The following is a 23,933-nucleotide window of genomic DNA, read 5'->3' as shown; positions in this document are numbered from 1 at the left end:
ATGAGAGGTTTTAGTCATTGACTTCAGTTGGAGCAAAATCAGATACACTCTATATTTGTGTGAGTGTTGCACTCTATTGGCTTGTTACTGCTCACAAATAATATAAAATCCTTCTATAGATGATCCATAATGTACATTTTCCATTGACTCATGTGTTTAAAGTCCTGTATAGTATGTCTGGAACGACAGGACCAACAATTCAGTCCCAGATCTGCAGGTGTTATGTTCAGAGAATAGGCTCTCAATAGCTCAGCCTTATTTTGATTTCACTTGTGTGAAAAGGAAAAATCAGTTTGCTTTCAAATGTCTAGTGCTAAGTCTCCTTAGCACATTTTTTAAATTGTGAAACAACTGAGTAAATACTTTTTTACTTATAACCCACAATGTCAGAGAACCAGGAAATGTGTATGTCTAAAACAAGCTAAATGCCATCACCTCACAGAAAAAGCCTAATTCAGTCCAGTTAAGAGTATTACAACCTTCAGAGGATGGGGGGAAAAGGCAGCTAACATGCATAGGGGACTGCAAACTGTGTGTTAGTAAATAGAGAGCAATTTTCCCGCATTTAACACATTATTTGGACAATTGCAGTAAAAATACATACATGTAAAAACAATGCCAAGTTCCAAATTGAATTTTACAAATACCCATCTGCAGTCACAGCTGGAATCCATTAAAAGTGCTAAATGATTTGTCTAGCTTACTTACAGTTTGCTTGTAAACTCATGTAGGGGGTAGGGAGAAATTAACCTAGTCAGCATAAGTTGGATCAGGTAACTGGGATGCTGATAGAGGAAAGAGATTAGAAGAAAATTATAAAGTTTGCATAAAAAGAGGTTTATCTGCAGCAGAGACCACTACAGTTCTTCACAGTGCACAGGCTCTTTTCCTCAAAGCTGTGATTGGTTACCCAATATTGTCTACTGCATTGGTATTTGGATTGACTGGTAATTAAGAAACTCAAGGATAGAAGGGAAAGAATCCTAATTGTGGATGGATCTAATTAAAAACACTGCAGTAAAGAATCCTCCATGGGATGCCTGGGAATAGCAACTCAAGCTAGCAACCTGGAGGTTTTAAGATATTTTCTAAATGACCAAAATAACCCCTTAACCTTTGCATTTTTTTATTTCCACCTACAACAGACACATGCAACCCTTGGCCTGCAAACCTTTGCTCATAAGAGTAATCCATTCTCAAGCAATTTAGCATAACTGATTTCATAGGACGACTCTAGTGAGCAAGGGCTACCCACATGAGTAAGGGTTTCCAGGATTGTGCCCTTGGATGTTGAACTACTGTCGCTGCCTAGTTTTTATGGCCAAAATTATCAAAAGTATCTGATGATTTTGGGAGCCCAACTTGAAAGACTCTAAAATGGCTTCGAAATACACTTCAAAATCTTTCATCATATGAATGAGCTTTATGTTAAGTTGAGTCAGCAGCTCCTATGTTAACATAACATAAGTACACTTTATGTTAAGTGATCATTTATAAAGGGTTAATACATGCTTAAAACATCACTGAATCATTTAACTGATAAATTACGTGAAGTCAGTCAAAAGTATTTTATCTGGTTATAGGCTGTTTAGTTACTGGTTAGACTCAATACTCTATAACAACTGAGCAAACATCTATGAATTACTATTAACCCTTTAAAATTATTTATAGATGTACCCTTAGTATAAAGTGAGACCATAAAATGTAAACAAAAAAAGGAGCCTCCCTCTGGAATTCTCAGAATGATTCAAATGATTGTTAATGTATGTAAGTGTACACATGTATGTAGTTCAGCTTGATGTCTTAGAGTAGGATGAATGTATCAGACAAGTAACAAAGTACAAATTATAAGCAGCCTGACTTTCAAAGATGATGAGCACCTGTAGTGGGAGGACATAAACAGAACGAGCCATGTTTTAAACAGCAACTAGAAGATGTCCTAGCCTGAATTCCTACATTTATTAAGCTCCCTGCTGCCAACACATCCTGATCCTCTCTGGTAACTCTGGAGGACCATAAACTCTATAAACATTCATCTCCATTTATTTATAATAAAGGATTAGAATATAATTATAAAGCCATGTATATACACACAACAGTTCAAAATAAACTACAAATTCCTTAAAACTATTTACACAATTATGTCCTCTTATCAATTGTATTTAAATAGCACTGAGCAGTATTCTAAGGATCAAGTCTTTGAGGAGGTTTGATCAGTCTTCCAGAGTGTGTTCTCACTTCTGTTGAGTTTGTGCATGGTGTTCTCTGTGGAGGGGGCTCACTTCCTGACAAATACTCACAGGACCCAGATCCTCTCTTTGCTGTGTTGGAAAATATTGAAGATGAACCTGATTTTGCCAGAGAAGTCCTCTTTGGAGTCTCCACTAGGTAGGATCTGGGAGTTTCCACTAAGTTCTGAATAGTTCCAAATGTTTGAGAGCTTTTGAGCCAAACCCTGTTCCTGGGTCTCAGATCAGGTAGTGCTTTTCCTCTGTCCTGAAGATATGCCAAATGGAAGATGACTCTGACAAACGGGGTAATGAATGTAGTTAATGGCATAGGTTCTTTAGCAAGAGGGATTTGCTAGGTGTGTGCTGTACCATCTAATTTTGAGAAGACTTTGGCTTCTGATAACTGAGCTAATGTCTGGTCAACTGCGGAAAGTGTGCGTCTTTCTGCACATGCTTTTACTAGGTTGTGTAAGGTCTACACAAATCTGGATTTTGCCATTGGGCTTTGATACTATAACCACCCCTGCACACCAGTCTGTTGGTTCTTCTATCTGGGAAATAACCCCCATGTCTTCTATTCTCTTTAATTCTTCTTTGACTTTCCTTAGCAAGGGTATAGGAATGTGCCATGGGGCTGTAAGAGCAAAAGGAGTTGTTGATGGCACCAGTTTATTTTGTATTCCCTTGACAGCTATCCGAGCCCTGTGAAACTTCTGCATAGCTTACTTTCTGCCATTAATGCATTCCAGTTTCTCTGCTAGGTGTAGTCCTTGTACTGCTGGTAATCCTAGTAGAGGAGTTGTCTATCTTTATATTACATATTACTTGTTGAAGAACTTTCTGTCCTTTCTCCAGTTTCCCACGGCACTGGCCACAAACATTCAATATAATGTTACTAGCTGGTGACAGTCAGCAAGTGAGATTGTACCCTGACACCAATTAGTTCCTCTGGAGAAGGCTGATTGGGGTAATTGAAGTTAATTATCTAATTAATTGAGGCTGGGTGAGTTAAAGAACCAATTAGCCCATCAGCTCAAGACTGATAAGAAGGGCACAGGAAGGAAGTGAGGGAGAGAAGAACTAGGCTTGCAAAGCCCAGTCTCACTGACATCCCTGGAAAGGGAGATCTCTGGTCCTCTTAGGCCCTAGGGAAAGGGCTGGACACACAGGGGACACTACAGCATTACTGCACAGGACCATAAAGGTGTTAATGGAGGGAACATAAATAAATAGCCTGGTGTGGATACACAATCACTGGAGTTAGTCATTTATGTGATGCTAGAAGACAGGACCAGAGTGCACCCTACTACATAGTCCCACATAGAATCTTATTTGGTCTTTGCAGAGCTCCATCCTGGAATCAATTATTATCTTTTTTGGGAATGCAGTTACTGCTGCCCCTGTATCCATTTTAAATTTACCATCTCAACCATTGATATTCATGCTTGTGCACCCGGTGTTCTCTGTTCTATTGGAAATATAGTCTCTAGAAGTATGCACTCATTGTTATCTGATAAGACTCCCTCTTGGATTGTTTCCACTACTCTTGGCGATCTGCATGCTATTGCCCAGTGTCCCATTTTGTGGCATCTCCTACCTTCCGCCTTGCCAGCTGGACATAGTTGCAAGTTATGTCTTGCCACATCTTCTATAGTTTTTCTAAGCTTCCCTCCTACTGAGGTTTCTTCGATCTCCCTTTCTCCAGTTGTGCACTATTCTTATGGTATAAATTTGGTCTGACTGCTCCTTTCACATCTGGGTCTTTCTCTCATTACTGTGTCCATTTTGTCTGAAGCAGTTTCCCATATATTGTTAGTATGCAAGTGACAAAGCTGTTTCTTTACAGCTTCTTGGATTCTTACTTTTGCTAGTGTGAGAGCTGGGTCTAACTGAAGCTATGCTGATAAACTTGTGTCTCTTATTAATTCTTTTATTCCATATTTTGAATGTTAAACAAGACTATTAACTGCAGTAATAAAAGTCTGAGACTTTTCCCTTGGGGCTGGCACCTCCTACTAAATTTGGCCCTTTCATATGTAATATTCTGTCTGCCTGTGAAATGGGCATCAAAAGCCTCTTTCACTCTGGAGTATTTTATCTTTTCCTCATAAGAAGATAACATCAGAATGGCCATACTGGGTCAGACCAACGGCCCATCTAGTGCAGAATCCTGTCTTCCAACAGTGGCTGGTGCCAGATGCTTCAGAGGCAATGAACAGGGCAATTTATTGAGTGTCCAGTCCCAGTTTCTGACAGTTACAGGCTTAGGGACACCTAGAGCGTGGGTTCATGAAGGATGGACCTATCCCCTGTCAACCCACTTATATCTTGATCTCCACTATGTGCCTTGGCAATGAGTTCCACAGGTTGATTGTGCGTTGTGTGAAGAAGTAGTTTTTTATGTTTGTGTTAAACCTGCTGCCTGTTCATTTCATTAGGTGACCCCTAGTTCTTGTGTTATGTGAAGGGGGAAATAACACTTCCTACATTACTTTCTCCATGCCATCATCTCACCCTCTTAGTTGTCTCTTTTCTAAGCTGAACAGTTCCAGTCTTTTTAATCTCTCCCCATATGGAAGTTGTTCCCTATTCCTAATAATTTTTGTTGCCATTCTCTGTACTTTTTCCAACTCTAATATACCTTTTTTGAGATTGGGCAACTAGAACTGCATGCAGTTTTTTAGGTGTGGGCACACCATGGCTTTATATAGTGGCATTAGGATCCTCCAATAAGGAGCAGTGTGCACAGTATATCAGCAGCAGCATCACCCATGGCAAATATCAGGGCATTACATGGAATTTTTGTGCTTTCTCTGTTAAAACAGAAGTCATCTAGATTTGCTCAAATCTATGGATCTCAGCTGCCTGGGTTGCCAAAATCAGACTTCTCTCACAGGGCCATTTGTACTCTGGGCTCCATTGCTGTGCTGGGACAAGGTTCTGCCTCCTTCCTTTCACAAGTCTCTTGCCTGATTTTCCATTTTCAGTGCTCTGGAATTTGGGGGTCTCATCTTTCCTTTACTCCATCTTTAGAGAGAGGGATTCATTCATTTCTGAAACCATGTAGTCTAAGGACATAGACACAAAGATCCATGCTTTAAGCAGCACTTAGAGAACTCCCTAGCTAGGAAGTTCCTATGTTTAAACTCCCTGATGTACCATATCTTGTCCTCTCTGGTAACTGTGGAAGCCCAGGAACTCTACTGCTACTCCAGAGTACCCACAAATCCCACTGAGGTTCATGCCAGCTGTAGGTGGTCAGCACCTTGAAATATAGGCTACTTCTTTTCTGGCGCTTAAATGTGAATTTAGGACCCAAACTTTTGACGCCAATTGGCTCAATCTCTGTCCAAAAGTGGAAGCAAGTTTAATAGAAAACATCTACCATAGACTAGGAGATAAACATGGAGTGTAGGGGGCGGGTTAGTTTACTTCTTCAGGAGGAGGACTGGAAATGTTCACATTTGAAATCATATTCTTTTCTTTAGGCAAAAATGTCACACATGTGCATGGTCAGAAAGTGGTGTAGTGTCAGGTTCTGGCTGGCAGATCCTTGAGAAGCACATGGACATAACTGAACTGGAAAAAAAAGTATTCAGGAAGAAATGCCCCATGATTCTGCATCCTTGTTCCAAGAAGACAGAAATGTATCAACCTGGAGTGAAATATGTGGAAAATCCAAAATAAGCCTTGTAATTGTTATCATTAGACTGTAAGTAGGGGGAGGAATAGCTCAGTGGTTTGAGCATTGGCCTGCTAAACCCAGCATTGTAAGTTCAATCCTTGAGGGGACCACCTAGGAATCTGGGGCAAAAATCAGTACTTGGTCCTGCTAGTGAAGGCAGGGGGCTGGACTCAATGACATTTCAAGGTCCCTTCCAGTTCTAGGAGATAGGTATATCTCCTATTATTATAAGTGAAGTCACTGAGAAAATGAAATTTGAGACACACTGTCAGATTTGAATTTCTTAGGTCAGCATTTGGTTTGAACTTATCAGATATTTCCTGCTTCAGATAGGGAAATTTGAGGGGAGAGACTGTTATAAACATTGTCTATATATCTGGAAAGAGTGGTGGGGCAACCTCACTTTCCTGGCTACATGTGATGAAGTAGATATAAAAACAATCTTGTTCAATGCAAAACAAAGAAGAAAACAAAGAATGTTGTTTGTGCCCAAACTATCTATCTAGTTAGCAATGAATGTTTGCAGGCGCATTCTGAGTTCACAAAGCTCACACAGAGTAAAATACACAATCTTTCTCCTGTGTCTTAGATTGGCTGACCCTAATACCATATGGGGGGAAAGATCAGCAGAAGCTTATTTCACTTGTTGTCAGAGAGAGAACACTATTACTCACTCCCCAAAATCATGAGATTTTTACAACAAAAAAAATACATGTGATATTCTTTTGTGGTTTTTTGCCTTTTGATACTTGGCCTCACATATTTGTTTTTCTCTTCAACTGTTAGGGCTAGAAATTTAATTTTATATGAAACCTGAGATACTCATATAATCACAAGGGGCTATAAGAAAAACACCAAATATCATGAGACTCACAATAAAATTGCTACACAGACAGGGAGAAGCTGGTTTTCATCTGAGCTCTCTGATCTAATTGGCAAATCAGGGGAAAACAACCATAAACCCCCACAACATCAATGTCAATGTCTGTCTCTGGCATGTAGTGACCTGGGCTAGAACAATATTAATTCCATCCATTAGTGCAAAGCAACTGTGTTGTTTAGTTTCATCAATGTAGAGATCAAGGCAACTACATATTTTTGTACAATTGTGTTACACTAGAGGCAAATAAAATTAATTACCCATAAACTGTATCTTGAAAATAGCATGTTTGGGAGACAGCAGCTTCCTTGACTCATCTCTTTGGAAATACCACTTTAGAAGACTCTAAAAGAAAATGTCTTATTGCAAAATCCCAGAAGAGATAAGTCCACTATCATATTTCTTACAGTTTAACAACAAAATATTTCTGATTACAATGTCCGAGCCCCACAACTCCTCTACACACAACATATTTGAATAAAAGATATAATGGAAGTCACAGTACTGCTTCTACGTACTCGTATATGAATACAATTATGATGAAAGGTAACTAAAATTTGATTCCTCGCCCCTATCTACATTTATTGTTGTAAAAGACTTGTATATGGCTATTCTTTCTATACATAAACTTTGACTTCCCGTGGGCAGATGGGAGAAACATTTGGCTTAAAATAAACAAAAAGTGTGTTTTTTACAATTTTTTGAACAGTGAAACATTTGCTACTTCCAAAACCTAGAGGGGACCTAGGCTCCCAATTTAATTTTTCTTCAGCTGCTTTAGACATACATTTTGCATTGTTTAAAGCAGGGTTCTCAAACTTCATTGCACTGCGACCCCCTTCAGACAACAAAAATTACTACATAAACTCAGGAGGGGGGACCGAAGCCTGAGCCCACCTGAGCTCTGCTGCCCCAGGCGGCGGAGGGGCGCAAAGCCTGAGCCCCTCTGCCGTGGGCAGGAGGGCCAAAGCCCAAGAGCTTCAGGCCCAGGCAAGGGGCCTGTAACCTGAGCCCTGCCACTCAGGGTTGAAGCCCTTGGGCTTCAGCTTTGGCCTGGGGTGGTGGGGTTTGGGCTTGGGCTTCAGCTCCGGGCCCCAGCAAGTCTAATGGAAGCCCAGGTGACTCCATTAAAACAGGGTCGCCGGGGGCGGCTCCAGGCCCCAGCACGCCAAGCGCATGCTTGGGGCGGCATGCTGCGGGGGGCGCTCTGCCAGTTGCTGGGGGGGGCGGCCGGCAGGCGGCCTTCGGCGGCATGCCTGCGGGAGGTCCACCGGAGCTGCGGGACCGGCGACCGGCAGAGCGCCCCCCGCGGCATGACGCCGTGCTTGGGGCGGCAAAATGTCTAGAGCCGCCCCTGAGGGTCGCGACCCACTTTGGGGTTCCCAACCCACAGTTTGAGAACCGCTGGTCTAAAGCAACAATAGGCAGTGCTATTTTGGCAGTGGGGCAGGAACAGGTCCCAGGGATATATCCCTGTCCTCCTGAAAGAATGCTACAATAGGGCCAGATCCTATTTCCACATACCAAGTTCAAATAAGTAGCACAGCGCACTAATGCCAGGGTGGACAGGAAAGAATCCTTCTTTCTCCACCTTGTTGGTAGGCTGTGGAGCATTGGAGCTGTTGCAACCTCCATATTCACCCTATACAGGGGTCTTGGCCAACAGATTTGTATAGTTGCAGACCTACTAGCCACACCTTGCTTTTTTTTCTTGCTCCTGCTCAAACCTCCCTGATTGCTATATAAAATGTACTGTCCCTGGTACACACTGGTGCAAGTGGTGTGTTCTCTGTGCAACGGAACCATGATGATTCTGCAACTTTGGAAGCCATCTGTGCTTGTGCAGAAAGAGAACCTTGCCTCACATCTTTTATGGCCCTGACCTGTTCCTCCAGAGCCATCGCCTACTTCTCAAGCTCCCTCTGCCAATGGCAGCAATGCTTAGACATGTCATCATGTCCTGCACCACACTGACCCAATATCTTCCAGATCCAGCAGACGCAGTGGTTATACAGGTGATGAACACAAATGCATATCTTCATGGTACCTGCATACCACATCACTTCTGCAACCATCCATAACTCTAGCATAGGGGTGGGCAAACTACAGCCCGGGGGCCAAATCCACCCCTGCAGATGTTTTAATCTGGCCCTCAAGCTCCTGCCAGGGAGTGGGTTTGGGGGCTTGCCCCGGACCCCGCATGCTGTGGCTCCGCGTGGCTCCGGGAAGTAGCGGCATGTCCCCCCTCTGGCACCTACACATGGGGCAGTCAGGGGGCGCCGCACGCTGCCCCCACCCCAAGCGCCGCCCTCAGAGCTCCCATTGGCTGGGAACATAGCCAATGGGAGCTGCGGGGGCAGCACCTGTGGACAGGGCAATGTGCAGAGCCTCCTGGCTGTGCCTCTATGTAGGAGCCAGAGTGGGGGACATGCTGCTGCTTCCGGGACCTGCTTGAGATAAGCACTGCCTGGAGCCTGCACCTCTGCCCCAGCCCTGATCCCTCTCCCACTCTCTGAACCCTTCAGTCCCAGCCTGGAGCATCTTTCTGCACCCCCAACCCCTCATCCCCAGCCCCACCCCAGAGCCCATACCCCCAGCCGGAACACTCACCCCCTCCCACATGCCAACCCCCAATTTTGTGAGCATTCATGGCCCGCTATACAATTTCCATACCCAGATGTGGCCCTTGAGCCAAAAAGTTTGCCCACCTCTACTTTAGCACCACTATATGTCTGAGGATTTTTAGGTATGTGCACATAGCTGTGGTCCATAGACACTTCCCTGGACCTCAGATCTCCACACTGTGAAATAAAAGGACAAGGACAAGGTGAAATAGGTGATGCTCTAGAATGTAGCTCCCAATTTCATGCAAAGTTATACTACAGGAAAGCTGCTGGAGGTGAGTTTGGCAGGAGGCAGCAACAGCTGGCAAGGGTTCTTTGCACATACATGTCTCAACTGGTTTGTCAGAATAGAATTCAGGCAGAGATAGATATCAACATGGAGTCTATTAAATATGAAAAGCTCTCTGCTATATGGAAAACTGCTTGTTTCAGAATTTCTAATGACTAATACCTTTTAAAGGGATTAAGTGATAATCTGTTATAATAACTGAAGTTTCAACACCGTATGTTTAAATAGCTTGACGGGTCTGATTTCAACCCATAAAATCAATGTATAACTTCAGAGTTCAGGGACTGAGATTTAAAATGACGGCATCATAACTAGTACCACATGTCTGACATATTGCTTTGGTACTAAATCAACATGCAATAAGCACCATATGTTCAGTACTTGGATACAATGGGAGAAGTACAGGCGAATGTAAAATCAGATCTTTAAGCGAAAATGGGTATTTGTGAGGTTTTGAAATGAGCGACTTTTTTTGTGGGTGGGACAAAGAAATCAGTGAGGTTGGATTTTGTGGGTGGGATTTTTCAAAAACACTTGCTAGGTTACAGCTGGTCAAAAATTGTCAGCTGAAACTTTTTTTTTTGAAAAAAACTTTTTGACAAAATCAGAAATTTGTGAATACATTTGTTTTGGTTTAAAAATTTGGGATTTTGGGGTGGGAGGGTTTATCATAAACCAAATACTGAATATTTTATACTTCTTGGCAACTGAAAATTGAATATGTTCTGAATTTTTTAATTTTATTTTATATAATTAGAAAAAATAGATTTTTTTTTCATGGTGCAGGTGGGAAGAATCTTTTCTCAACCATCTCTAAGTTAGATCCCCAACTCCCATTGAAAGTCAGTGTGATTTGGTCATTCCTTTTGATGCCTTTGAAAATCCCATCTAAATGAACAATAACTTGTAGGTGAAGTGAAAACATTCCTAATTATATGGATGCTCACTTACAATTTTTCAGTTCATATGGGCCATATGCCTTCTAGATTGGTGTGTGAGTTCTCCTTTATGCACAGACCCTCTGGACACACGGTAGGGATATTTGTCACAGCGAAGGAAGAGGCCAGAAATTGGGCAGGGCCATCTCCCTTTATCACCAATGGTAAATTAGAAGAAAGGATAATGCTGTTTCAAGCTATGTGAACATTTCCATTGAGCCCCCACCACACTAGAGACCACCTGATGTAAGAGAAGTTACAGTTGCAGCTTTGGGCAGGTGGGACCCTGGTAACATGGTTTCTGAATTTTCCAAACCCAGGCCAAAGACTCTGGGCTGAATTCTTCTCTGTGTATCTCCACTGACTTCATGGATGGATTTTGTCCATGATTTACTTTTTTACAGAAACTCAGCATTGGCTCCTTTAATTTCTCAATTGCATATTCTCTCCAGAAGTAGTTGCCTGAACAGTATAATAACCAGTTACAGTCACAAGGCAACCTGGTTCTTTGTCTGTGAAAATGTGTGTCACCGTGTCAGTTTTTTATAGCAGCCCTTGTTTAGAGTTGTATTTGGGCACATGTGAGTGGCACTACTTAATCTACTTAATGGGCATAAAATCTACTTAATGTAACTTATAAAAGTTATAAGGCATTTTATTGTAGGTCTGTAACATATGAAATTGATGTGTTAAAAACCCATTAAAGGAGTGTTTTTTCAATATTTCACCTAAAAACAGTGGGTCAGATCATCAGCTGATGTACGTGGGCACAGCCCCATTAACGTAAATGGAGCTCTTCCATTTAAACCAGCCGAAAATCTGCCCCCATATTGTGAGGCTACTGCCCACTGGAGTCAACAGGAGTTCTTCCACTGCTTCAGTGGGATTTGGATCAGGCCCTTGGTCTCTTTGTCCAATTTAAAAATACAATCAAAATTAAAGCCAGCAGCTTCTCCCCACCCCCAAATCAAAAATAAACAATAATATTCTCCTTCCTTACACATACACATACACACCAGCCCCTATCATGTCTCTCCTTCCCCAAATGCCTGAGTAAATAGCTGGGCCTGTCCTGAAGATCACTAAATCCTGGCTATTCTGGACCAAGTGGGATAGCTAATATTTAAGTTGAGGGCCACTCATGGAACATTCTATGGGCAGCTCTTTCTTTTGTTCTGAGGGAGCTCCAGCTGGAGTACCTCTGTGGGTTACAGCTAATGCAATGTGGCAAGGAGAGTAAGGCAGTGTCTAAACGAGGCTGATCCTAAGCCTGTTTTAAACACATCACTTAATAAACAGGCTGCGGCAGTTCACCCCACCCACCCTGGCTTCAGTTTCTGGGCTGTGTTTGTAAAGTTTGTAGAAATTTCCGCAGTCCCCACCATGAAGGAAGGTTGGAATAATCAGGCTATTCACCTCTTCAAACAAATCAATTGATCGAGGCTTTGCGGATTGCAGAGAAGTTCAAAAAAGTTTTTATAATGCAATCCTAGGCAAAATTGATATTGGATTGAAAATCTGATTTTCAGAGACCTTGGCAGATAAAGCAGATTTCCTCTCTGATACTAAAGGTGATCTTCCTCTCACCCTCAGTTCTCAAAGATGAGGGAAAATTGAAGCTAGTTATGAAAAAGTGTCAATTTCCCTCACTAAAGAGCTGCAGTTTCCTTTGTGGTCTTATCTTTCGTTCCAGGCTATTCTGATTTGCAATATGTCCTTGGTAATGTATTTACTTAGCCTTAATTTAATTCCTCAGATTAAAGAGATTCCTTTTAAAATAGGCACACTACCCAGCAGGGTGGTGTTGAAAAAGTCTCGTAGAATCAGCCTTCCCAGCTCTGGAAGGGCTGAGGAGAGCTTCTTCTTCTTCTGACCCTCCTGATTCCACTATATATATTTTGTGTTTCATTATGTATGTATGCTAGAGATGGGCATAAAAGTATCACCCCCTAAACTTTGGGGGCAGTCAAAATCTGAACCTTGGGGGCAGTCAAAATCAATAAAAATTTGCTACTCTGGCAAATTTCTGGTATAAAAAGCTTATTTCAGCAAAATTATTATATTCTATCTCTTATTTCCAGCACCATCACATAAATGCAAATTTCATGCAGTTGTGAATAATTTTATTAGGAGGCAGAATACCAATGTTGTGTAATTTACATCCCAACCTGTAGGATAATTATGAAATTAAAGAATTAGGGTTATTTTAATGTTGGTTTAGGAAATATATGTGTTGTGAAGAAAGGCCCTGATTAGCAAATAGAAGAAAGGCCTTGAAAATAATAAGTCATAAGGCCAGAAGAAATGAAGTAGGGAGGATGTCTGGTTCAAAGAGTAACTCATGAGATAAGAGGAAATTTCTAAAAGGACGGCCTCTGACTGAGAGGAAGAACTGCAGATGGTTTTAAATAAAACAAAGAGAATCTGTCTTAAAATGAGCCTTCCCAACCCTCACACCAGTGTTAAATCCTATCTGAACCCTGGTGCAATGGAAAAACTGTTGGCAGCAAGAAAGAGGGGAGAAAAAGCCTTGGGAAGTAATGAGGTTTTAAATCTTATCTGGATTAAGACCGGAAATAAGGGTGAACCGTCTCAAGTTGCTTTTTAGTTAACGTCAGTAATTGGCAATTACATCACTTGTTTATTAAAAGGTATAAAAAGGAAACTCTTAAAGGGTTCATTGCTAATACCCTCCTGACCACACTGGAGCTGACCAATGTGGGTCTAAGCACCCCTGGGTTTAACCCGTTGGTAAGTACCTTTGCCAAATGCTTATAAATGTTTTGTGACTGTTTGGATGTAGTCCATTGCTTATTATTTAGGTTTTTTAGGCATCTTAGAGCAATTGTATAAGTACCATTTGGCCTTTGGATTTAATAAATAATTTATGGCTAAATTAGTGTTTGGTGGTTTCCATATTAATAATTTCAGATATTATCAATAATTCTAACTCATCATTGGAAGTTGGACCAGAACCTTAAATAGTGAATCCATTTAAATCTTATTTAAATTATATAAAATTGTGAAAAATGTGATAGCTATAGGTGTTCATCAGCACCTCACCCCTGCAGGGTCAAGGCTAGAATGTACAAAAATTATTTTTGGGGAAAAATCAGCTGTCTTAAATGGCCTTCAAAATATTATGGTATATATGAGAATATTTTTCTACTGTAGTCTTGGCTTATAAAAAAGAAATTATATTTTCCATTTATGCAAGATCTAATATATTAATGATACTAAACCATTCTACTTGTAAATTATATCCTCTTTCAAAAGCAAGTGAAGACTTTGAGGACAAAAAACAACCTAATTATCTACCAACAAATTATCTAAATTGTGTTGGTGAAGGCTAATGGAGTTTTTAATTTGATAGATCTTCAGAAATTATGAGTGTTAAATTGTAAATGATAAGATCTAAGAGTAGAACAGAAGTAATCTAAACCAGGAGCTAAAAGTAGAACAATTAACAGGAAAATGATTCTGAGAGCTGAATGGCTAAGGCAGCTAGATCCTCAGCTGTTGTAAATTGGTGTAGCTCCCCTGGCTTCAGTAAAGTTATTCCAGTTTATACTAGCTAACAATCTGGTGCAATGTATTCGGAGGATGAAGTAGGAATGTGAAGAATGAAAAAAGTGAGGAGCTGAGTGTAGGGGCCTTGGGAAAGAGAAGAAAGATAGTCTTCTTACCTAAACCAGAAAAATGGGATCCATGAGCCCCATGTTCTATTTCTGACACCGCCACACTGTGTTCCCTTCTAAGCTGTGTGGTTGTGTGGCCGCCCAGGAGTGAATCAAGTGCCGCACACTTAATTGGCAGAGGGGCACACCACGGTGTGTGTTTAGGTGCCCCTCCCACTGCTGCTCTGCAGCTGCATCGCTCCTGCTCTCTACCTTGGAGCCCCTGGCCAGCTGCTCCCGGGACCCTCCTGCTTGCTTTGCAGAGCGGGAGGGGTGGGGTGGGGGGGATGCTGATGTCAGAGTGTACCCCATCTCCACAGAGCGGGGGAAGGGCGACAGGGCTCAGGAGCAGGAGAGCTGCTGTGGTCTGAGCCTTTTGGTATGAGTGCCTTAAAGAGACAGTGCATGGTCTCTCACAGACTTCTCCAAAAGCCAGCAATTCTGCTCTGCCCCCCCACCCCCAGTCTCTGACACACACACTATGTCTCTTTCACACTCACCTCCCAACACATGTGGTGGTGGTGGTGTTACTTCTTGGCACTTCCTGCAATGTACATATATTCTCTGTAATACTATTCTTTCTAAGTGCTTTTATTTTAGTTTTTTTTTTGACTGGTCTATGCATTTCATAATTTTATTTCTTTTATGCTTAAATTTAATTCTTTGAGTAGTGAATTATAAAATGCCTAACCTGTCGTGGCTGGAGTAATTATCCCTATGGTAACTTGAAAAAAAATGATATCTAGGTATTTTGATTCTATTGGTGGTGCACAGCCACACATTACCTCGATATTGGTGCACATAACAAGATTCATTCTGCATGGATGGAAAAAATTAGAGGGAACATTGCAGGGCCACATATTTCCTATGTCACCTTGGCCAGTTCATTTAGGTCTCAGTTTCAAAAATGTCTGCTATTTTTGGATGTCACTACATTTGAGAGTTCAAACTCATCGGCTACGTCTACACTACAGACCGTACAGTGGCACAACTGTACCGATGCAGCTGCACCGCTGGAAAGTCTCCCATGTAACTGCTCTATGCTGATGGGAGATAGCTCTCCCATTGGAATAATTAAACCATCCCCAACGAGCGGCCATAGCTATGTCAGCAGGAGAGCATCTCCTGCTGACATAGTGCTGTCCACACTGCTGCTGGTGTCACCTATATTTTTTTTCAAACCCCTGACCGACAGAAGTTTTACCAACAAAAGTGCTAGTGTAGACATAACATAAAACAATATGCCATGAAGTCAATTGGTGATGTAGACAGTCAGCAGTGCTGAAAATCAAGCCCTATTTGTCTCAGATAGGGCACTCAAAAACTGGCACAGTCAAAAGTAGAGGACATGTTTGAAAAAGAAGTCCTTGACTTCTCTATGCTTTATTGTCTGCATCTGTGAAATGGGGGGAAACACTAATTGATACCCCTGGGACGCTGAGAGGCCTAATCCATAAACTGTGAATATTTGCAAAGTGGCTAGAGATATTCAGGTGGAATGGCACTATACAAGTACATTTTTATTAAGTGAATATTTTTGTTGCTGTGATAAAATCCTAGGAGAGTAATATATTAAAGTGATATTCAAAGCAAGAGACCTAACTTTGACCTAGCTGATGAAATTAACTATCTGGATACTCAGATATTCTCTGAGTACAGATGTCAAAGTACAGAGTTTTTTAGCTTCTCAAAGGAATAAATCAAACAGACAGACATGACAGAAAGGGTAATCATATGCACATGTAGTGGGAGGAATGGGGCAAGGCATTTCCAACAATCACAAAGAGAATTTGCATCCCAGATTTGTTAGCAGATTGCTTTCCTGAAAAAAACCCCTCTCTGCTACAAATGTTGTTTTGGAGGGTTGGTATGTTTCAGAATAAATAACTGCACCTCTACCTCGATATAACGCTGTCCTTGGCAGCCAAAAAACCTTACCGTGTTATAGGTGAAACCGCGTTATATTGAACTTGCTTTGATCCACTGGAGTGCACAGCCCGGCCCCCCTGGAGCACTGCTTTACCACGTTATATCTGAGTTTGTGTTATATCAGGTTGCGTTATATCAGGGTAGAGGTGTATGTTGAGTAGATTCCATTTTGGGTCTTAACTTTTCAAAGCAGATGAAATGAAAAATAAAGATGGTTAGTAAAACATGGAAGTATATGTGTGTGTAATATGCTATGATTAGACTTAAGATCAAACAAAGGTGAATCATGAACTGAATGCTTTGAAAATGCTCATGTGGCAATGGGCTGGCCATGTGACATGTTGGGCCTATGGTATGAATCCAATGCTATCATTAAGGAAAATAAAAATAAGGAATTGAGAGACCTTTTACACATTACTGCTGTCTGTGGAGAGCACACCTCACCATATGCAAAATATTCCTGATATGAAGAATTCCAATTTCAGCAGGGTAATTTCTTGAAGTAGGTATATAGCTAGTTATTGCACATAGAAATATATTGAACCAAACCAAAATATATTGAACTTCCATATAAAATCAATCATGTATTCACTTTCATCAAGATGATTAATCTTGACGTATAAAAAACTATGAAATCAAGGATTGTTTGTGTGTTTTCCCCCAAAGCAACCGGTACTCTTGAATGCACTGTTTAGGAGGAAGATTTTTCAGAAACCAGGCCTTTTGGGATGCCATCATACTGTCAGGAAGTGCTCTGTGTGGCTCAAAAGCTTGTCTCTCTCAGCAACAGATGTTGATCCAATAGAAGATATTACCTCACACACCTTGTCTCTCTAATGAAGGCAATAACAGTTTTGTCTAAAAGAGGGCCTGATTATGAAAGGAGTGTGAATTTATTGGAAAAAAACAAGCTTTTCAGTTTCCAAGAGAAACATCAAGCATAGATTATTTACATGGAGCAAACAAAGAGCTCTAACACTATGTAATTAGTTCACAAGCAAAAGCAGTGATGTATGGAACATTAATATGTTCAAATAGAGTGTTAGATAAATTTGCTCAGCAAGAGAAGGGTGAAGCAACAGAGGAAAAAGAAAATATTGAGTAGAGTACAAGAACACAAGACATGAGCACAGAGCTGCACTTTTAAGAGTTTCTTTTGTTAAAATGAATGGTGTAGCTCAGTGGTAGAACACATTAGTCACTTTCTTTCTGTTTAAAACAGTAATTTTATATTGTAGAAAATGGATTGGATTAATTATTTCCTCTTTGTTTAAGAAAGGAGTGGTTATTAGGGCAGTGGAATCTTTACATGTTTTGCTTTGCAAAGAGGTTCCTGGCATCTACTGAACCCTGCAGTTTGGTTCTTGTGGGTTGGAGACAAATCACCCCTGCAGGCTCATTTGAAACTCTGACAAAATGCCCCTTCCTACCCTAGACTGAACCCTTGTGCCAAAGGGACCCCTTACTACTCCCCAACAAGCCCTATAATGTCTCCTGAATGGCCTGAGCCAAACCTTTTGAAATCAGCCAAAAGAATCCCATTGTTGTTTTTTTTGTTTTTGTTTTTTGTTTTGATTAAGCCCTAAGCCATCTAAAGGTCCAATGAAATACATTATGGGGGTTGTAGGAGGGAATGGTAGCAATGGAGTGTAATTCAGGGAGGGAAGTTCACTGGCTTCTAACTTTTGTAGTTACAGGCTCTGGCTAGTTTGAGGCTCAGTACAAGTATTTCACACAGCTCTAGTCATAATTGCCTGCTTTCAGATAAAACTGCATAGCCCTAGAGTGTGGGGATGCGCACCCCACACCAGCTCTGAGAGGCCAGTTAGGTTATCCTGCCTCAACTGAGAGAAGGAGGGCCAGAGTTAATTGAGAATGAAGCCCAGCTGGGGAAAGGGGTGGGACAATAGTATAAAACCAGGAAACTGAAAAACAGAAGGGGTTGCAATGGAAGGAGGCTCTAGTCACTTCCTGGGATCAGGGGCGGCTCTAGAAATTCCGCCGCCCCAAGCAGGGCAGCGCCGCGCCGCTCACGCCGCCCTTCCCTGGTCCCGCGGCCGGGGCAGAAGTGCCTGCGGACCGTCCTGTGGTCCCAGGGCTCCGGTGGAGCATCCACAGGCATGCCTGCGGGAGCTCCGTCCGAGCTGCGGGACCAGCCCACCCGCCGCAGTCATGTCTGCGGCAGGTCCGCTCGTCCCGGGGCTCCGGTGGACCTCCCGCAGGCATGACTGCGGAAGGTCCGCCGGAGCCAAATGCCGCCCTGCCGGGATAATGCCACCCCACGCGCCTGCTTGGCGCGCTGGGGTCTGGAGCCGGCCCTGCCTGGGATGAGGGTGACTCAGTGACAAGAAGGAAGTCTAGGGGGCGCATAAGGCTTGAATGCCTATCCTGGAGTAAGCAGTCTGGTAAGAAGCTAGGAGGGGGTGAAATAACCATGGGGAGAAGAGTAAGCTCCTGGAGCAAAAGGAGATAGGGAGGGTTGGCAGGAAGGAGCCTAGGGATGAGTACTGAGGACCTTGATTGCTAGTTATAGGTTCCTTAGGTTAGAACCCAGAGTAGTAGATGGGCTGGGCTCCTCTCCTAGCTACTGATATAGTGGAATCAACCCTTGAGCTGGGATTGAACACTATCCAGAGATTGCCTTTGGACTGTTGTCCTATTGGATTTTGTAACCCAAAAAGGGGTGTATGAAATCATGCCTGGGCTTCGGGCTGAGTTTTGGGGAGAGAGACCACTCCAGTAATGGAGCAACTGTCAGCAGGGAATGCCATATGGGCAGAGAGTTGCTATGCCAAGTCTACCCATGAGGAAGTGCTCTTGTGGTGCGTGAACCTCTTCATATGTAGGCACGATGGTACAAGTTAAATACAAAGTAGAAACATGAATCTCCAGACTAGGAAATCCAGAATGTATGTTAAGATACTTATGTCAGACTTTGTGCATTTATTTCTCTGGCGGTCTTGTTTTGCTTTATCAGAAATATGAATAAGGTGGGGAAAAATCAGTTGTTATATATACACACCTCTCTTTCCCATATCAGTGTCCTGCTTCTGATGCCAATGTTGCCCCTCTGCTGATTAGTAGCAAATTCGGGGGCCTTGAAGGTTGGCTTTTGAGTGAAGGAGAAATGAGTGATGCAGAGTCTGGCTATATCCTATACACACACATCCTGGAACAGAGGCATCACAAATAGCACACAAGCAAATCACTCTTCAGAAATCTTAGCCTACACTCTCCTCTGTTAGAGGCTGCTAAATTTACACATTGAACTGATTTGGACTGTGAATAATTTCATTAACCCAAAATATCTTCATCCTCAACTTCTGAACCCAGCACCTCTATCAGCTTCACAGAGGAGATCACCTTAGTTTGGGATGGCCGGTATGGGTTCCAGTGACTTCATACTGAACACACAATTGATAAAGCACATCCATCCAAGAACTTGACTTAGGGTACGTCTATACTACCTGCCGGATGGGCGGGTAGTGTTCAATGTATTGGGGATCGATTTATCGCATCTCGTCTGGACATGATAAATCGATCCATTAATCGATGCCTGTACTCCACCTCGGCAGGAGGAGTAAGCGGAGTCGATGGGGAAGCTGCAGCAGTCGACTCGCCACTGTGAGGATGGCCAGGTAGGTTGAACTAAGATACTTCGACTTCAGCTATGCGTATCTTAGTTCGAACCCCCTGGGTAGTGTAGCCCAGGCCTTAGTCAAGCAACAGAGAGTCCTAGAAGTACTGAAGGAAATCCACACCATTTGAGACTTTGACCAATGCCCTTCCTGATAGTTAATGACACCTGGGTCAGTGAAGAATAACCTGTACTGTGTGAATACTAATACACACAATCAATAAAACTTAGTTACAGGTATGCATTTTTGAGTCTCAGAACCTTGATTTTAATAGCTTCTAGTCATATGGGACATATACACCTCTGCAAAAGAAGCTGTTTGTTTAATGTCAGACCTTGTGTAGCATTTGCCCCCGGTGTTTTAAATGTGATGCTTTGGCATATGGTTCTTAAATATTTTTTCTTAACATTGTTTTCTCGACATGCTAATTGTATTGTATTTTATTTCAGTGCTGTTTCCTAAGTGCCCTGGCACACTACATGGAAGTGATTTATAAATAAAATAGCTGTAAAGTAACCTTTGCATTTCTATAGTGTCTTTCATGTGGGGAAATCAAGTATATAACAGACAGTAATGAACTAAGACGTGTAGCACCTGGCTCTGGCAGAAAGCACGAGATCTTTCATGAAGGCAAGCAGAAACCCAACATTGTATTTCTTCTCCAGGAAGTGACCTCTTTGAGAACAATGTCCTTTGATGGATGTGCTATCTATCTGGGTCCCATGAGGGGTTGGGCCTTGGATCCTCCTTGGGATTCCCAGCTAAACTGTTTCCTTATGAGTCTGCAGGGATGTGCTGTAGAAGCAGGTGGGGAAGGGTTAAAAGATACAGAGCATGTGCATTTGGGTGTCTGGCCAGCTGTTTAGGTATAAAAGAAGGCAGTAGTGGCTGCTGCTTTCCTGCTTGAGCCTCAGAAGGGGGAGATTTTTGTCTTAAAAGACTTTTGATAAACCCTGCAGAGAGCTGAATATTTGTTTATACTCTGGCAAGAAAAGGACTTGTTGCACAGTTGATTGCACCCCCCCAACAGTAGATTGTGGTTTTTTTCTGGGTGCAGGTGCCTGTGTGGGAGGGAGATTTCTTCTGGTGGCAGCCCCTGTTCTGATATCTGAGCCCAGTCACTTGTTCTCAGAAATAAGTCAGAGGGAAGAATGGCACCTCATGAATTTCAAACACTTGTGTGCCTTTCAACCTGTTAAAACCAAGCCAAGCATTTAAGTTTTAGGCAGTGTGGAGCAGGGCAGGTGGTTTTTCACTCATTCTAGAAATACACCAATCTCTCTCTCTCTTGAGGACTTTATAACACAGGACAACTTCATATTTGTTTCCAATCTCCTAGAATAATTAGCAATATTTGGTGTAATGCAACATCTTTTTTTTTCTCACCAAAAAATGCAGACAAGGCATCTGGATAGTTATGAATGAAATCTTAGGGCAAGATCCTTAGTACCCACTAAAGACTCTTTGGAGCACTGAGGACATTAAATTAGCCCTAAATGGGCAGTTGGGGAATCCTCAGCTGTCATAAGGATGGCATGCCTGGCTTTATTCCAGCTGCTCTACGTCCCCTTCAGCAGAGGGGTGTGTGTTGTAGGTGAGGTACAGTGAGTTGATAGCAGGAGCAAAGTCAGAGCACAGGGTGCTTTTTACAATTTGGGGCTGGTAGAATGGCCCTCACTGGTCCCAGGAGCAGAGGAAGTGGAAAGGTGGCTTAGAACCACTCTTCTGTCAGCCATACCTAGCATGAGTTCTTGTGGCTGAGAATTCAGCCTTCAGACTTACAATTTAGTAGAACTCACAAAGAAGTATTCTGATCTTCTGCTCTGTAGGAATGCTGCTGCTGTCTTTGCACGTGTTTGTAAAGCTTTGTGTGATTGAACCTTTGAAAAAATTGTCACCCCAAAGTTTCATATTTTCTAGCATGTTAAGTGAGCAAACCTACACAACATGATTTTGAATAGCTTATGTACTCTCTTGCATTTAAAAAGTTATAAATGCACTGCAGTAACAAACACGTAGTAAAGAGTCTTAGAAATAACTACACTATCTATTGCTGCAGATCTGCAATCTTAAGCTACTAGTTTTTCTAAATGTAAACTAAATTGCTTAGGCTCATGAAGGAAGTGCCGAGTCTCCCTTTCAATTCAGTATATGTGAAAGCAATCAGGAAGAAGGGAGCGCTTCCTAAGGGAGAGCCACAGACTGATCTTGCAAGAGTCAGGGAACAATCTAGTGAAACATTTTTGTGAGAGATTTGATGGTGTCCTCTCTCTCGTCAATAGGAACCTCTGTATCAATCCCATCCCATCCGTGTCAAGAACATCAGGATGAAGTTTTGTCCCTGTTCTATTTTCTCTCATGATCACAGGCTTCCTTGCTCTGATTATTGAGAGGGAAATCATACACTTGATTAAAAACATAATACCTCCTGTAGCCACCCCTACTGGTATACACAAATGACAATGTAAATCATTTCATTAGCTAAGATCAGGAGGGGCAAAGCTGAAAGAAGCTTCCTGCTAGGGGAGTTAGTGACAACACACTCTGAGGTTGCTTTCCCTCTGCTGAGGAAGCAAAGAAGAGGCAGATGCTTCTTTGGGATGTGTCCTCAGTGACTGCCAGCCGCAGAAATAAAGAAGGAAATTTGAAATGCTTCCTCTAATCGCATCATTAGTACAAACTCTCCAGCAGCAGGGTGTAGCACAATGGCATGGACCGTATGAACAGAGCATCTCCCTGGGTAAAGAGCACACCCAGAGCAGGCGCTGGCATAGCACAATCATTATTGAAAGGATGGGAACACAGACAGCTGCTGAAGTCATCACACAGGAAAAGAATGTGAAAGAAAGACTAAGAGAGAGGGAATAAAAGACGAGGAGAGAGACTGAGAGGTAAATCAGACAGAGAGAAAAAAGAGTTAAAATGAGCATTAGAGAGGGATCTTGAAAAGGCACAGTGGAGTGTCCATGCTGATCTGTCTGACAGACACAAGGACTACAGCAGGATTTCCACACAGAGCACTTTGGGTGCAGTATTAATCACTCAACCCCCTCACCTATTTGGCTTTCTCCCTCAGGGATTTTTCAGAAGAGAGATTCTGTCTCCACCCCATCATCTCCACCTGTCCCCTCCCCTCTCTCACCTGTCCACAGCAATCGCCGTCATGGAGTAGATGCTGGCAAAGACTGCAGTGATGGGGAAGAAGTTGTGGAAGCGGCAGTAAGCCTCCCCAAAGTACCACTCGTTGTGCAGGGCATAGATGAAGTTGATGAGGGTGTTGAAAGCAGCCATGGAGGCATCCGAGAAGGCCAGGTTCACCAGGAAATAGTTGGTCACTGTCCTCATACGCTTGTGAGCCAAGATGATCCAGATGACAATCAGGTTGCCAAGGACGGCCACGGCCACCACCCCGCCATAAGCCAGAGACCACAGGGCAATGCGCCAGGAGGGCTGCACAAATTGGTTGGAGAAGTTAGCTGTTGCGGGTGCTAAAGGGGAGGAGATGTTACCAGCCTGAGCTCCCAGAGGCTGCCCCCAGTTGCCTCCTGACCCAGAAAAACTCGTGTTCCAGCTGCTGCTCTCATTTGCACTCCAGCTGGATGCAGGTATAGAAGTCATCTTGAACGTCCTCCCTCGTCCCAGCAATATGAAAGTCTCCCCCACTTCTTCCCCCCCCCCAAAAAAGTTGATCAACAAAATGAGAACAGCTTAGTGGAAGTGAGAGAGGGATCAGAGCAGGCTTGAGCAACACCACATGTGGTTATGCTGCTTAAACTATAAAAGGATGCTACACCAGGAGAGCTGCTGCTTGTGAGTAGTACACGCTGTCCCCTTCCCTCTCTGTGCAGCCAGCTCTCTCTCTGCTTTGCTGAAGGAGAAGGGGATCAGGAGCTGAGGCACCTTTTATAGGATTGTGTGTTCCCCGGCGTCCTAAAGGGAGTGGGGTGATGACACTTTTTTCTCTCTCTTCTCCCCCCTCCTCTCCCCAGCTTTCATTCACTGTCAGCAGCATCCACTTTCAGTAGCTGTGAAGGAAGGAACA

At 42.7% G+C, this 23,933-nt stretch overlaps 1 protein-coding gene across 1 annotated transcript in view; it reads right to left on the bottom strand.

The window, feature by feature from the left end:
• The window catches only part of TACR3 (tachykinin receptor 3), a 58,114-nt gene extending 34,605 nt beyond the window's left edge, over window positions 1–23,509 (bottom strand). Inside the window, exon 1 of the mRNA XM_045019356.1 lies at window positions 23,034–23,509. Coding sequence (XP_044875291.1) covers window positions 23,034–23,509 — 476 coding nt within the window. The remainder of the gene's footprint in view (window positions 1–23,033) is intronic.
• Between the last annotated feature and the right edge of the window lie 424 nt (window positions 23,510–23,933).

The sequence above is a fragment of the Mauremys mutica genome, chromosome 5 (genome assembly GCF_020497125.1).
Source record: "Mauremys mutica isolate MM-2020 ecotype Southern chromosome 5, ASM2049712v1, whole genome shotgun sequence".
NCBI lineage: Eukaryota > Metazoa > Chordata > Testudines > Geoemydidae > Mauremys > Mauremys mutica.
Note: the sequence above shows the minus strand (reverse complement) of the source record. Positions and strands in the feature narration are given on the sequence as shown.